The 16,239-nt window shown below is 43.5% G+C and overlaps 2 protein-coding genes across 2 annotated transcripts in view; both read left to right on the top strand.

The window, feature by feature from the left end:
- SPATA21 (spermatogenesis associated 21) overlaps positions 1 to 16,154 on the top strand; it is a 30,503-nt gene extending 14,349 nt beyond the window's left edge. The window contains exons 9-13 of the mRNA XM_033113769.1: positions 1,461 to 1,532; positions 1,625 to 1,742; positions 13,699 to 13,874; positions 14,761 to 14,938; positions 15,479 to 16,154. Coding sequence (XP_032969660.1) covers positions 1,461 to 1,532; positions 1,625 to 1,742; positions 13,699 to 13,874; positions 14,761 to 14,938; positions 15,479 to 15,536 — 602 coding nt within the window. The 3' untranslated portion in view covers positions 15,537 to 16,154. The remainder of the gene's footprint in view (positions 1 to 1,460; positions 1,533 to 1,624; positions 1,743 to 13,698; positions 13,875 to 14,760; positions 14,939 to 15,478) is intronic.
- Positions 5,879 to 6,596, top strand: LOC117027807 (coiled-coil domain-containing protein 90B, mitochondrial-like). The gene is made up of 3 exons (XM_033115950.1): positions 5,879 to 5,901; positions 6,024 to 6,230; positions 6,398 to 6,596. The coding sequence occupies exons 1-3, from the start codon at positions 5,879 to 5,881 to the stop codon at positions 6,594 to 6,596; spliced, it is 429 nt and encodes a 142-aa protein (XP_032971841.1).
- Positions 16,155 to 16,239: the final 85 nt, after the last annotated feature.

Genomic DNA, 16,239 nt, shown 5'->3' with positions numbered 1-16,239 from the left:
AATGCCTACTGTGTGCCCATCCCTGTGCTCCATACTGAGAATAAAGAGATGTGCAAGACCCTCATGACCTGCGCTAGAGGTGCTCACACAGTGACACAGAAGTAAGAGTCACCCAAGGAAGCGACATTTAAGGTGGCTTAGAGGAAGGGATCAGGAAGGAAGGCTTCTGGAGGAGGTGGTGCCTGAGCCAAATTTGCAAGATTCAGCAGGAGTTAGGCAGGGAGAGGAGAAGGAAGAAGGATGTCCCCAGTCGTAGAAATAACTTAGACAAAGGGAAGAGCGTGCAGGGCAAGGTGAATCACACATGGTTTGGTTGGCTAGACTCCGAGATGGGGAGCAGCAGGGCTGTGGGGGGGGGCCTGGGCTCCTGACCACTATGTATCCAATTCTGCTTCCTTCATTACTGCACACGTGCGAATCCTCACACGCAAGCCAGGAACTGACCCCAGTGCTGCCCCAATGGGACCCTAGGCAACGGCCTTCTTTTGTCTGCACCTCAGGCCTCATCTGTGACTTGGGGATAAGAGTATTATGCACCCCCAGAGGGTGGTTTCAAGGATTAGAGACCATTCATTCATTCGTCTAGTAGTTCAGTGAACATTTGCTAAGACCTACCTGTCTTAAGTCCTGAGGACACAGTGCAGAATAAACGAGACCCAGTTCCTGCCTCCCAGAACCTCCATTCAATTCCAGATCTTCCGAGTGTGTGGCTAAGTACAGGGGTTTTATGAGAGTGTTTGATGGGGGATCTGACCTGGGGTGATCTTGGGGTGGTCTGACTTCTCTGAAGAAGCAGTGTCAAGGAGGGAAGCATTAAGTGAAAGAGTTGGAGGGTGGTGGGAGAGAATTCTAGAAAGAGGAAGCAGCATGTACAAAAGCCCTTAACAGGGAAGAAGGTGGCCCCTGGTGAGGGAACAGGTTAGTGCCGGGAACTGGGCATCAGGTGAGGCCGGAGACAGGTAACAGGCAGGTCTAGCTGGGCCTTAAAGCACAACATGGGAATCTTGTGTGTATATAGGTGTTCTCCTGCAGTGACCAGCACCCAGTAATAATAACAGCCGCTGCCATTTAGTCAGCATGTATTCTATGTATGACCCTGTTCTAAGCCCTTGGCCTCATTTTAGCTCCCATGAGATAGGTGTTATGGATGGGAAAACGAAGGCTTGGTGGGGATAAGAGCCTGCCAAGGTCACATGGATAGTAAGTGGTGGACCTGGGGTATGAACCCAGGCCTTGCCTCTAGGACTCGAGTTCTGGGAGCTTCTCACTCAGGAGATTTTAATTTTCACTTTCTACTTCTTGGCGTGCACCATGCTTTCTGCATTGAATATGAGTGACTTTTATAATCAAGACCAATGAATAAATACTAATGATGACACCTGGCTTGCAAGGCGTGAACCCGCTGTGGGAAGCCCTAGCCACCCCCCCCCCACCACGCCCTATTCTTTTGGCCTCCACAGGAGACGGTCATGTGGGCTTCAAGGACTTCTTGGCCGTGATGACAGACACCAAGCGCTTTTTCTGCTCCATGGGTGAGCAGGGACAAACCCAGGGCAGTCAGAGCTGGGGGAAGGGACATCCAGGGCTTCCAGATGCTAATGGCAGCCACCATCCATGTCCCCAGAACAGAACGCCCTGACGGACATGGCTCCCCCGAACCCCCACACTCTGCTCTTTGAGATCCTGTCTCTGCTGGTGGAGATGCTGGCCTTACCCGAGGCAGCCTTAGAGGAGATCACCAAGTGAGTAGGGCTGGTTGCTGGCGGGTGGAGGGTTGCGAACACAGAAATGGCACCTCGTGTTTGGCAGCTGAGTACTTTTGATAGTTAGGACTCTTAGTGGTAAGTGAAAGAGACCCAAATAAAACTGACTTCAGCAAGAGGGGAATGAATTGGCTTGTGTAAGTGGTCGGGGCCTCAGGAATGGCTGGATCCAGGAGACCAGAAGATGCCATTAAGGTTTTATCTTTCCTGCTCATCTCTGTTTATTGGCTTCAAGCTCAGCTAGGCTCTTCCCACAGGGAGAAGGATGACAACCGGCAGCCCCATACTCACACCCTCTTAGTTTAGCAACCTCAGCAGCAAGAGAAATTTTTTCTTGCAGTACCCATATAGCAGTCCCACAAAAAGAATGTGATGAGGCCTGCCTGGGCCATAGAACACAAGAGATGGAAGCCTCCCCATATTTCCAGGGTGGGCTGGTTGGTGGTTTAGTGGTTCATCTAAGGAAGAGATGGCTAAATACAACATGAACACTTGAGCGCTAGAAGCAAAGAGTGAGGGCAGAATGGCCCAGCTGATCTGTGTGTCACCCAGAGGCTTGTCCTTGACATTCAGTAAGTTGAGTCATTTTTTTTCCTACCACAGACAGAGCCTTTTCCACATGGGGTGGGGGTGGGGGTGGGGGTTGCAGGCTGCTCCAGGAACACCAACTTAGCAACCCCCAAGACAAGAGATCTACTTTTCCTCCCAGCATCTATAAATCACTCTAAATACATATCACTCTAAAGAACATTAATATATAATTTTAAGAGCAATAAAACAAATTTCCATGTGTCCATTTTCCCTTTAAAAATAGATCATTTCCAGTAACCTTGAAGCCCCCGTGTGCGCCAACCCAATCACAAAACTTTCCCCCAAACACGAACTAACCATTATTTTCTTGCTTGTTTTACAATTTCACTGCTTATTTGTTCCCTCATTGCTTATTGAACATTTCAAACATACGGGCAAAGCTCAAAGAATTCTATAGTGAACACTTACATACGCACCATCTGCCAAAGGTTCTATTACCATCTTGCCGTAGTTGTTTTATCTCCTATCTATCTCTCTATTTCTCCATCACTCCATACTGTTCTTTATTCATTTCAAAGTAAGTTATAGCCCTTTCCCTCGAAATGCTTCAGGATACAAATCATTAACTAACGATCGATCTTTGCCTAGGGCTTTTTGTTGTGAAGGTATAATTTACATTCAGTGAAATGCACAAGTCATCATTATGTGAGTCTCCGCAAATGCCCACACCCCGACAGCCTGAATCCCTCTCCAGATGTACAGAACTTGACCGCCACCCCACAAAGTGCCCTCATGCCCTGCAGGGGCGAACCCACCCCGCAGAGGCAAGCCCTCTTCTAATATTTTTTTATCACAGATTGGTTTTGTCTGTTTTAAGACTTCACATAAATGGAAACATACAGTCTGTAGTCTTTGTCCAGCTTCTCCTACCCAGCATAATGGTTTTGAGACTCATCCACGCTGTTGTGGTACCACTAGCCCACCCCCTTTTTGTTGCTGTGTAGTATTCCATTATAGGGGTATCACAGTTTGTTCATCCCTTCTTTTATTGCTGGACTTCTGGGCTTTTCGCAGTTTGGGGTTGTAATGAATAAAGCAGCAATTAACATTTTCATACAAGTCTTGTTATGGACAACTATTTTTGTTTTCTTAGATAAATACCCAGAAGTGGAATTGCTGGGTCATAGGGTAGGGGTATGTTCATTTACAAGGAACCACCAGAACTTTCTACAAGTGGCCGTACCATTTCACACTCCCACCAACGAAATAAGAGAGCTCCAGTTCCTCCATATCTGGTACAAATTCGGTATTGTCAGTCCTCAATTTTAGTCATTCTGGTGGCTATGTAGTGGTGCTTTTTCTTTCTTTCTTTTTTAAAACTCACATTTGTTTGTATCCCTGAATACTTCGTTTAGTTTTTCATATATTTGCACTTTATATGAGTGGGCTCATACTGTAAGTCTTCTGTTATTTGCTTTTTCTCCTCAACATTATGTCTTTGTGATTCATTCATATTCTTGTGCATAGCTATAGATCATTTATCATTTTGACTGCTACTTACTATTTTGTAGTATGACTATACACGTAGACAGCTTAAAAGAAAAGGAAAAGGAGTTCTTAAATCTGGAAAACAAAACATTAAGAAACCAGCAATGTTTCAAACAAGAAGTCATAAAATTATAATCACCCTCATCAGTTCAGTCTCATGTACCTGATTTCTGTTCTGCTTGAACTTGGATTAGCAGTTTTCTGAATCCATCAGTTTTTTTCATCAGAGTTCTGGAAATTCATACCCAGTGGGATGATCTTAAAGTTATCAGAAACCTGTAATCCAGAGTAGTTGTCAGTCTTTTCCATAAATTTCCTTGAAGATAAAGTATTATTGCCTTCAGTTAACTGTAAAAGCTTTCAGAGAAGAATCAGAATAAAACCCTAACTGTGAATTACAAAAGACTTAAAATGGCCCTGGTTAAAGATCAGATGAGCATTCACTTAAATGCAATTAACAAGGATATTTGATTATTTTTTGTAATATACATTTTAACATAATTGGAATTATGACTGGTAACAGTATACCAAGACATATCAGATTCCTAGGAATTTTACACAATTTCCGGTACACTTATGTTGACAGAAGAATCTTTAAGTGTGTAGAGAATTTTTATAAGATTTTATTTGAGCCCAAACTGACAGCATAAGCCCAGGAGAAAGATCGCAAATGCTCTGTGGAATAACAGGTTTGCAGCTCTTTTATGCATTTGACATTAAGGAGGGAACGTAAGGAAGATTACATGAAGGTGGGAGAAGCAAGGCAGGGATTGGATTACAGGACAGTTAACACAATTATATGCTTTCTTGAGGGTGGTTGCACTTATTTCAAAGGTGTGTTATCCTAGATGCACAGAAACAATGGACAGGTCTTGCTTAAGGCAAAGTTAAACCTTTTCCGAAAAAAGTTATGTGCCTGGGACATAACTACCCACCATGACCTGCCCAGTTGGGAATTTATGGTCAGACCACCCTGTGAGGTTACTTTCCACAGAACCCCTTTTTCTTCCATACATAGGTTAACAACATATATCCATACAAATATAACTTAAAGATTTAGTATCACTTATTATTTTAAAATGTTTTCCACGTAATTTAACATTAAATAAACCTAAATAGTTTAATATCTTTTTTTATAAGGTGAGAGGACAAATTCTTTTGAGAATTTCCAGGAACCCTCTGTTATTACAGACTCAAAAGGTCCACTTGCCTGTGTGCACTCAAGCCAAATAAGATACAAACAGGAGACTGCAACAAAGAAAGAAAAGGTTTATTTAAGGAATGGGTGTCAAACTGGGAGACACAGGTGAGCGACTGCTCTCATAAACCTGGCTCCCCGGTGGCCTCTGGTGGCCAGGTTATATAAGGGAAAAATCATTCACCGTGGTGACTATGGGTGTTGGGGCTGGGGGCTGGCTTTACTGATTGGTCAGGACCAATGCAGGGAGCAGTTGATCATGGCTTCAGGTCCTGAGGTGAGTCATTGCATTGTTTGTTCCCATCTCCAGGGAATGCAGTCCGTGGGGCCGTTGCGCTTTCATGTGTCCAGAGCTGAAACATAACTGAGGTCAAGCTGTTAGCTTTGTTTTATTAATACCTTCTTTCAGTTTGAGGTTTAGTTATTATATCCTGGTCATGGTTGATAGACCTGAAATTTTATTCTTAAATGAATTTGGTGTTGAGCGGAACCTAATGTCCTCAGGGCTTAATGATTAATAGGAGTGGACATACAGTATATGCACAGGTAGGATAGTCTGGGAGAGAAAATGCAAGTGAGTCATGATTCTCAGGATAAACAAAGCTGGCTTGTATTAAAGCAAAATGCTTGCTAAAGAAATGAAGTTCAGGGTTTTGGTGCCTCCTGCTATCTGACAGCAGGGGAGGGGCCGCAGCTTTTAACACCCCCACCTGCTGCCATGGGTGTTTCTCACAGGCCCTGAGGAGAGACTTCTTAACCACCACAACCACGGAAGGATATGAAAAGAGGCGAGTAGACATAACTCCTTTAGAACAAAGGAAATTAACTTTTGATACCCATGCATTGGTTCAGGACTTGGAACCATGGATTGGAAACTCATGGATTTGACAAAGCACAAGCAGAAACAATTGTATCAGCATTAACCACTTTATCAAATGTCAGCTTGGATACTACGGTATCTATAAGGAGATGGTCACTCAAGTTCAACCGGAAATAACAGTACAACAGCTAATGGCTCATTTGGACTCCATCAGGAAAGATATGGTCACCCTAGAGAAAAGTGAATTTGCAAATCTGAGAGTGGAGAATGAGAATGAAACCAGTCGAATCAGAGTAGATAATAAACTGGCTACCAACCTAGAAAGGCGCACAGTAACAGATATGTTTACAGATCAAGAAAAGAAACTTATCAAATATATGGTGATGGAAAGAGAACTGACTCCGGGTGGTGAACACACAATGTGATAGTATATAGATGATGTATTACAGAATTGTACACCTGAAATATATGTAACTTTACTAACAATTGTCACCCCAATAAACTTTAATTTAAAAAAAAAAAAGAAAAGGAACTTAGGGAAGCGACCACAGAATTTACCAAAAAGGATACTAAAACCAAAAGTATTATTTCAGAGACCAGTAATAAAACCGACTCTGAAATTGCTTCTTTAAAAACACGAATGGAATCTAACAAGCTTGAGACAATTCATTATCTTGCAGCCTCAGTGTTTACTTGCCTGGCAAGAGCATTGGGATTTTATAGAATCTGGAAATAGCAGCAAAACGACTATTATGCCCCTACTGCTGCTGCTGTTGACTTCTTAGAAGCTTCACGAGGAAAGATTTACTTTGAACATTGAAAGTTGTAGCAAAATTAAATACAAGATTATTCAAAGTACATATAGACTAAAAAGAAATGTTTTAGAATGAGATGTATTTTGTCTGTTGATGTGTCTTTATTACGTTGAAAGGCTGCCATTCAAAACCTGATTAATTTTGTCTTTACCCTTTTGATAGTTCACAGAAGCTGAACCAGAGTTTTCTTGTGTTTGCTTGAACAACAGTGTAAATCATGTAGGATTTCTCCTGCCTCCATATTCTATTATTCAACTTTCTGGACAACTAATACACAATTACCTTTTCATATAAAAATATAACAAAGTTGTTTGGATTTTAAAAGTGATTTACCATATAGCTGCAGATTGTTTTGTTTTGTTTGTAGTGAACAATATAAACAATACAAGGCGGCCAGTTGGCTCCATGGTTAGAGCACAGCGCTCATAACACCAAGGTCGCTGGTTCGATTCCCACACTGGCCAGTGAGCTGCGCCCTCCACAAATAGATTGAAAACAACAACTTAACATGGAGCTGATGGGTCCTGGAAAAACACACTGTTCCCCAATAAAATAAAATAAAATAAATAAGTAAATAAATAAAAACAATACATTTTAAATAAAAAAAAGAAATGAAGTTCATGTATGGTTACATAAATGCTAGGAAGTCTCAAAGTTTGGGGTCAAAAGACTTTATTTGGAATTTGATTTTGGGAAGTTTGTAAAATATCCGAACATTTCATTAAATACATAGGATCACAGATTACTATGAAACAATACTTATATATTCAGTAAGCGACAAATGATTTTAAAAGGCAACTATAGAAAGTTACATAGTTGTAAAAACATCTTAGCTCTTTTAATATTGAGAAGACTCAGGTTTTTTTAAGTATTTAAAGACAGACAACACGAAGCATAAGAAATTATTTTGATAAAACATGGAATCTTTGCCTTTTAGCGAAGTACTTAAGCGGTATAGAAAAATATTTAACAATAATCCTTTCGACAACAAGAAAATGTCCTTTTAACAGATAAAATCAAATTCTAGTTTTGTATAAATAGTTGCTATTAAAGCTCATTGTTAAAAACCCTTATAATAAATAAATATATTTAATTTTAGCCAGCATGACCACACAAGATATCTTTCCCTCCCTCCTTCCCTACCTCTCTTTCTATATCCATTTAGGCTTTTCTCCTTTAGTTTCCTCGTTTTCATTTTGAAAGAACCTTTAAATAGCCTTCGAGTAGGATAAAACCACTTTCCTTAACAAAAATACATTTTTCATACTTTCCCTTACCACAAATGCATCTTATTTTCCTTGCATACTTTTTTTATTTTTATTATTCTTATTTACTTATATTTGTCGATGTAAGAAACGTCCACACCTGTAGAGAATTTTTGTAAGAGTTATTTGAGCCAAACTGAGGACATATGCCAGGGAGCACATCTCAAATGCTCCACAGAATAACAGTGTAGCAACTTCTTTTATGCGTTTGAAATTAAGGAGGGGACATATAAGGAAGATTACATAAGGAAGAAGGTAGGAGAAAGCAAGGTTGGGATGGGCTCTGTTGAGGGTGGTTAAATCTTAGAAGGAGAGGTCTGCAAGGGTGGTTCATACATTAGTGTACCCCATGCATATTTTGCAACTCTTTCTCTGCATAGCTCCCATCTCTTTGGTATTCTGATACACTAATTTATCCCAGTGGCTTCATCTTCCTAAACTCCAATGTCTGTCTCCTTACCTCAGTGAGTCTACTGTGTTCTGCTTGGTATATCACCACTTGCACTGCTGTCCAGAAAATATCTCCAGAAAAAATTCCAGGGAGATCATAAGGCTCACCTCTTGGTTTCTCTTGTCTGGGATCCCAGTCTTGTGCTGGCTGTTGTCTAGTATCTGACAACAGTTTCATATATTTTGTTCACGTATCTAACTATTTATGGCATTTGGACAAGTTTAGCACCAGTTTCTCCATCATGGCCAGAGACAGAATTCTGTTCATTTGTCTTCACTTTTTTTGTTTTCTGTTCTTCAGATTGATTTCTATTCATCTGTCCTCCAGTTTACTAATTGCTTTTTCTGCTATCTCCAACGTGCTGTTAATGTTAAACCCATTCAGTGACTTTTTCATTTCAGTTATTATACTTTCTCGTTCTTGAATTTTCCATTTGTTTCATGTTTACAGTTTGTTTCTCTGTTCATTCATTAAGATCACATTTTCCTTCAATTACCTGAATATATATATAGTTGGGAGTTTTTTAACTTTTATTTTAAGTGTGTTTTTCCAGGACCCATCAGCTCCAAGTCAAGTAGTAGTTTCAATCTAGTTGCGGAGGGCACAGCTCACAGTGGCCCACGTGGGGATCGAACCAGGAACCCTATTGTTCAGATCTCGCGCTCTAACCAACTGAGCTAACCAGTTGCCTTCTGAACATATTTTTGATAGCTCCTGTAAAGCTGTTGTCTATTAAATCTAACATCTGGGCCATCTCAAGGTTGCTTTTTATTTGAAGTTTTTTTTTTCTTACTATGAGTCACATTTTTCTGTTTCTTCATATCTGATTATTTTTTATTGTGTCCTGGACATTTTGGATAATATGGTTTGAAGACTAGATTCTGTCATCTTCCTTTGTTCTTATAGGCAGTTCAATTACTGGCTGATCATCTTGAATTTGTGTAAGCTTCATTTTTTTAATGTGTTAGGGCATAATTGTGAAAATCCCGGTGTTTTTCCTATGCCCTCTAACTTGATAAGACTCAACTTCCACGTTCTTTTTCTCATGTAGAGTTTCGTTTTCAGGCAGGTCTATAATAGGCAGGGGTTGGCAAACTATGGGCTGTAGGCCACATCCAGCCTGCTCTGATTTTACAAATTTTTATCAGGACACAGCCACACACATGCATCTACATATTGTCTATGGATTCTTTGATGCTACAATGGCAGAGTTGAGTAGTTATTTTTCATCACTTCTGTGGTGGTGAAATTTATTTCTTCTTGTAATTATGCCAGGTATTGCTCTTTATTTCATGTTTAGGATTTTGTATTCCCTGAATATTTTATCATTATAATCATTTGTGTCTCTAGTATGCTTTTTGTCTTAAGGCCTAGTTTTCAAAATATATATTTTTTAAATTGTTGGGTTTTTTTGTTTTGTTTTTTAATTTTTTTTTATTGGGGAATATTGGGGAACAATGTGTTTCTCCAGGGCCCATCAGCTCCAAGTCATTGTCCTTCAATCTAGTTGTGGAGCGCGCAGCTCAGCTCCAAGTCCAGTCGCCGTTTTCAATCTTAGTTGCAGGGGGCGCAGCCCACCATCCCATGTGGGAATCGAACCGGCAACCTTGTTAAGAGCTTGCGCTCTAACCAAATGAGCCATCCGGCCACCCCATAAAATATTAATGTAAGTATACCAATTTCCTTTTGCTTAGTGTTCAACTGATTAACTTTATCCTTTGAGTTAATTTTTAAAAATTTAAATCAAAGTAATAAGTACATTGTTTAAAAAGCCAAATAAAAATTAATTTAAAAAATTTTAAATAAATAAAAAGCCAAATAATCCATAAAGGTTTATAATAAACATTTGTAGTTCCCTATCCCAGACCTTACCGCACTCCCCACTCCTTGAAGTCTTCCTTCCAAAGGCCAATGCTTGTGACGTCTTCCTTCCTTCTAAATAATATGCATGTCCTACAATATTTTGCTTAGCAATTTTTAGACTTCTGTCTATTGACTCCCTACGATGCTAAGGATTTAGCTGTCAGATACAACTGTCTCCTGAGCCCCCCTCGCCTTATTTTTGATTAATAATTTTTGTTTAAATAAGTATTTGAAGTTTTTATTATTATGGTTATGCAATTATTCATAGCTGGTCATTTTGGTATACCATGGTTTCATTTCTTGTTCTTTTATTTCCTAAAATAGGCAATTGCCTTGATTTTTTTTCCTTTGTACTCATTCTTGCACCTTCCTAGAACTTTTTTTTCTTGGAGGCATGTTCTAAATAATTCCATTTTCCTATTTTTTGGATTGATTTCTTTTTAGGCCTGCTGTAGAGCTACCATCTTGGAAGTCTGTTATCATCCTAGGAATTCTTCCTTTCTTCTGCTTAGGATTCTGTTTGCTGAATCACGTCTTACTCTTTCTTGGTTTGTTTGGTTTGCTTTTTAAAAAAGGAACAGGGGAAGGGCATGTTTCCCCAGGAGCTGTTTTTGGGTTAGAAAGGCAGTAATTCAGCAAGAGGTACAGAAATGTCATCCCTCGAAAGCTCTGTCTTTTCAGCTATAGCAATCCAATCTAAACTGGTTGTTGTATATGGCAGTTGCAGTGCCATTGTGTGATCTCCCTTCATCTTCCTTTACCTTTGCCTCTCTCCTGTATTAGATTTCCTGTTTTCTGTATGTAAATCTTTTCTTTTTTGGTTTAGGCCCTCATTTTTTGGAAGAACAGCCCTCCAGTAGCTTCTTGAGAAAGCATGCATGGGAGGTGACATTTTTGAGATTTTGTACGTTTATTCTACCCTTAAATGTACTAACTAGGTTAGCTGGGTATAGAATTCCAAGTGTATTAGTTAAGGAATAGGCCCCAATGTACTGTAGTTCAAACAAAATAGTTTATTTCTTAGATTGACAGTCTAGAGGAAGCAGGCAGGAAGACAAGTTCCCCCCAAGCACCCATTTTCTTTCCAACTTATTGTTCCACCATTCCCTAGGGCAACCCTAAGCCGACCTACCAACAACACACCTGAATTCAAGCTCACAGAAAGGGCAGAGGCAGTGGAAAGCAAGTAATTTCCTTTAAAATTATAACCAAGAGTTGCACACACACTCCTCATGTCCTACTGGCCCGTGGCGTGAAGTTATTTTCTAGTCCCTCATTTTATTCGGTGTGTTGCCTTTTCAGGTCCCAGTTTTACACAGGGGTCTAGATCCAACCTCCATATGAGAGCTCTGGTATTTATTTTCTATTTTCTGTGTGTGAAACCCAACAAAACCCCAAATTTCAGGCCCCAGGGACTGGCAAAGGCCCCAGTAGAACCATCAGCTTAAGGGTTTCTCAACACTCTGAGCAGTGTGCCCACCCCCACCACTGCCTACAAAGCCCCAGGTTATCTGGCCCTGCCATCTCGCTGCCCACATCTCCCCTTCTCTCTCACACACCAGGCTCTAACCCCTCTGAATTCCTTGCTGTTCCTAAAGTTCACCAAGCTCTTTGCAACCTCTTGGCCTTTTCACATGCCATTCCCTCTGCCTGAAAGACTCTTCCCCCAAATATCCATTTGGCTTGTTTCCTCCCCTCATCTGCTCAAATGCCATCACCTCCAAAACTTTTACTGACCACTATGAGCAAAACAGCCCCTCATCACAAGCCCCTACCCAACTTTTACTTTCCCTCAGAGCACCCATCACTACTGACATGCTATCACATTTTGTTCATGGTCTGACACTCCTATTTGATACATGCCTAGGTAGTAGGTTTAGAAAGTGATTCCAGGGAACAGGAGTGGGGAAAGGATGTGAACAGCGAAGGAGGAGCCAATACCAGGATGCATTATTGAGTCACCCACCCCCAGGATCTTCGGAGGAGACTATGAATGGTGGCTCAGAACTCTGTCAGGGGGAGAAAGAGAGAAGCCTGTGTACTTCAGCTGCTGGGTCCTTTGGTCAAGGGTGGCTCCCTATAGGTGTTTAATTCCCCTGCACTTCTGGGTTGCATGTGGGTTGAAGTTCTGGGGTAAGAAGCAAGAGATTCAGGCCTAAGGTGAGACCTTGTCAGGCTGTCCCTGTGCAAAGCTGGCCGAAGCCCTGCAGAAGTGGTTGCTGTGGCAGTGGCCAGAGTGACACGGGGCCGAGAGACTATGATACGAGACCCAGTATGGATATACAGAGGGTGCCAAAAAAAAGTATATACATTTGAAGGAAAAAACAATTAAAGTTGTAATACTCAACATATACCGATAACAAAAGATGAATACTAAGTCACGTTTGACTTCTGCAATTACAGGAGGTGTTCAAAGTGGTTCCCATCAGCGTCCAGACACTTCTGATTACGGCAAACTACCGTGTTTCCCCGAAAATAAGACAGAGCCGGACAATCAGCTCTAATGCATCTTTTGGAGCAAAAATTAATATAAGACCCGGTCTTATAGTAAAATAAGACCGGGTCTTATATAAAATAAAATAATAATATAATGTAAAATACTGGGTCTGATATTAATTTTTGTTCCAAAAGACGCATTAGAGCTGATTGTCCAGCTAGGTCTTATTTTTGGGGAAACGGTACTGCTTGAGCAACGTTGACCAAAGTATGCACTTGTATATATTTTTTGGCACCCCCAGTATACCCTGCACTACTCTTTCCCAAGCACTTACATGAGTGGCCAGCACACAGCAAACACTCCTTGAATATTTGTTGAATAAATGAATAGTGCTGCAGACTAGTGGAGAAAGGCAAGTAGTGGTGGGCTGTGGGTTACAATGGAGTAAGTACAGGTTGTCAGGGGGTCCGCAGTGGGAGCCTAGCTAGTCTGCAGGAGAAGGAGTTCCTGGAGGAGATAGCCCTTCAGCTGGAATGTGGAAGATGAGTGGGAATTAAGTGCACAGCTGACTCACAAAACACTTGCACTTGTAAGTAAAAATACAAGCTAATCGGTGACAGAAATCTTAGGTAACAGTCACCAAGCTCTTTCCATGGGCCACACACTTGGCTGAGTGCCGATGGGCCTTGTTATTTAACCCTTTCTCACGTGGACTATTTGATCCGTTTTACCCAGGGGAAACCTGAAGCTTAGAGAAGTGACTTGCAGTGACAGGGAAGAGAGAACCATTTCTGGCCATTTTTACGTAGGGGTGACAGGCCCAAAGCAGAGCAATGACTTGCCCATGGTCACAGGAAGTTAACGGCAGAGCTAGGATGAAAACCCAGGTCTCCTAACTCCTGGGCTTGTGTCTGCTGCAGAGCTGGCCGGATAGAAAAGGCGTTCAGTGAGGGAGGAGGGTGAATTAAACAGGGCCAGGCTGAGCTGGGCGGGCACTGCCTCCCCAGCTATTACCAGAGGAAGCTGAAGGAAGGCACCAGTAAGGCCCGAGAGATGGAATCGACCACAGGCCAGCTGCGGTCCCGGAAGAAGCTTCCCCACAACCTGCAACAGGCAGACACCTTGGAAGTCCCAGAACGAAGGGTCCTCAGGATCCTGAGCCGGCTGAAGCAGCAGAACTATGGTGAGGGCCCTGGGCATGGTGGGGGCTCTGCTCTCCTGCCCAGCTGGCCTCTTTCCCGGGGCCCCCACACAGCCAGGCCCAGGAACTGAGACACATGGTTCCCCACTTTGGGCGGGTGTGCATCGGTCAATGGGCTGAAAATCACTCCGGGCTGAAAATCACTCCGTCATCTCCAGCCCTCTGACAAAGGCCTTCTGCACGGACTCATCCCAGCGCCTGAGCCCTGAGCACAGCTTGGTCCTAGTTTCCAAGTGCCTGGACTGAGAAGGGAGGGTGATTAGCACTCCCAGCTTATCATTTGAGCACCCACTGGGGTCACTCGCTGTGCTAGGTTCTTTGCAGATGCGCTAGAATTTAATCCTCATAATATGTACTTACTCCATTTTCCAGATGAGAAAACAAAACGGAAAGTTTTAGCAACTTGCCCAAGGCCCCATAGCCAGTGTGTCAGAAAGGGGAGCTAATACTTAGGTCTGACTCCAAAACCTGTGCTCTTTCCACTGTGCAAGGGGGCCTCCCCGTAATAGTAGGTACCATTTATTAGATACCTACTGTGTGCCAAGCGATGGGCTAGGAGATTTCCAGAGTAGAGTGGGCCTACTAGACTTTGCCAGGACCCATCACAAAAGATATCCGCTCCTTTTGAAGCTCTTAGCCCTTACACTGTGTTCAGCACTCAGCAGAACACTGCATACACTGTACCTTTCATTCTCATCATCCGCTGTGAGGTGGGTACCACTGTCATCCCCAGCTTATAAAGAGGCACAGAGAGGTAATTTACCCAAACCCACCCGGCAAAGCCGGGATTTCACCTGGGTCTGCCAGCCTCTCACGGCTGGGCGTGCTCTCATGCATTCCCCTCTCCTGCCTCCTCCTCCCTTGCCAGCTGCCAACCTGCAGAGCCCCTACGCCCAGGTGCCCTGCATCCCACTCTGCCCAAGGCTGGACAAGAAGACGGTCCGCCGGAAACAGGGCAGCCACTATATGCTGGACCAGTGCACCCCCACCAGCCTGGGCCCGGACATGCGTAACCTCTTCTTCAAATCCGGATCTCCAGGAAGCAGGTGGGTGCCTGAAGGGTGGGGGCCCCAGCCCAGGCCCATCCACTTCCTTCCTTATGAGGCCCCTGGCCTAACGTGAAGGGACTCCATCCTTCCAAGAAATGATGCCTGGGAGATTGCTCCAGGGAGGAAAAAGGAGAAAGGATAGAAGGGGGAAAAAAACTAAGTTTTCTTGAGGGTCTGTGTACCAAGTAGACTGTTAAGTCAGGGTACCTAAGCTTTCCTGAGCCTGGGACTCAGTGGCATATACCATCTTTCTCTTAGGCTGGCACTCCCTGCCTTTCTCGTCAGGGGGTTTAATTCTCAAGTCCTTACCCAAGTCTGATTCCATGTTAGGAGTAGCAGGAAACAGGCTTAGCAGCTGGGAAGCTTCCCTTGCAGCATTCCCCTTCCAGCGTTTTGGGGAGATAAGCACACTGGACTTGGAACTAGGCCCAAGCCTGACTGCTGGCGCCATCACTTCCCAGGAAAGGGGTCCTCTCCCCTTGGGCACATGGGGATGGCTCATCTCCTCCCAGCCTTCTCACCCACCTCTCTCCTTAGGGAACACAACTCTGACAGCCGAAAGTGGCTCAGTTCAGTGCTGGCCCGAACCCCCTGACCTGCGGCGTCCTGACTGGGCAACTGTCCTGTTCAAGCCTGCAGACGTAGGGTGTCAGGCAGGGACGGCTGCTGGATTTTGCTCTTATGGCCTGGTAAGCCAATAAATACCAAGAAACTCAGCCTCTGTGCCTGGTGCTTGGGCCTCTGCCCTCTGGGCACCCACGTGCTTCTTTGAGATCCTGGTACCAAGGAAGACGCCCCTCCCCGGCCCTCAGGTTCTCACCCCTCCACTCAGCTCAGAGTGCCGTGCCCAGCCTTCCTTGGACTTGGGAGCCCCTGAAACAAGATGGACCTCAAAACCCTGCCCAGGGTCAGGGCTCCTGCTAGAGACGGCTCTGGGTACAAAGTCCTGATCTTCGGTGAACTCTTGAAGGACAGAGCGGATTCTCCTCAGGAGTTTTTGCCCTTTGGACTAGGAGCCCCACTAGGACAGGAAACCTCTCTTCCCTCTTGCTCGGAGCAGTGAACATAAGAGATGTACCTGGGAAAGACCCAGACCCCTAAAAGGGGCAGACCCCATGGAAGGACCTGAGGGGCCTCTGCCATGCTCTCACCAACAGCCCAGGCCCTAGAGGACCCCTTCCCTTGGAGCCTAAGGATGTGGGTCCTGGACCCCCAACCCACACCACCCTAGGCCTACTTCTCCAACAGAGAGAGGGAGTACCTCCCAGGGACTGAGCAGAGGCCCCCCCAGCGGTGAA

Source organism: Rhinolophus ferrumequinum, chromosome 9 (assembly GCF_004115265.2).
Source record: "Rhinolophus ferrumequinum isolate MPI-CBG mRhiFer1 chromosome 9, mRhiFer1_v1.p, whole genome shotgun sequence".
Taxonomy (NCBI): Eukaryota; Metazoa; Chordata; class Mammalia; order Chiroptera; family Rhinolophidae; genus Rhinolophus; species Rhinolophus ferrumequinum.
The sequence above is the reverse complement of the archived record's forward strand: the minus strand, read 5'-3'. Positions and strand labels throughout refer to the sequence as shown.

What these genes read in the sequence shown, in the direction of transcription:
- LOC117027807 (XM_033115950.1), top strand. Translation starts at nt 5,879, where the DNA reads ATGCATTGGTTCAGGACTTGGAA. An exon ending in CATTGGTTCAGGACTTGGAA is followed by an intron (nt 5,902 to 6,023) that starts CCATGGATTGGA and finishes GGTCACTCAAGT; the next exon opens with TCAACCGGAAATAACAGTAC. An exon ending in GATCAAGAAAAGAAACTTAT is followed by an intron (nt 6,231 to 6,397) that starts CAAATATATGGT and finishes AAAGGAACTTAG; the next exon opens with GGAAGCGACCACAGAATTTA.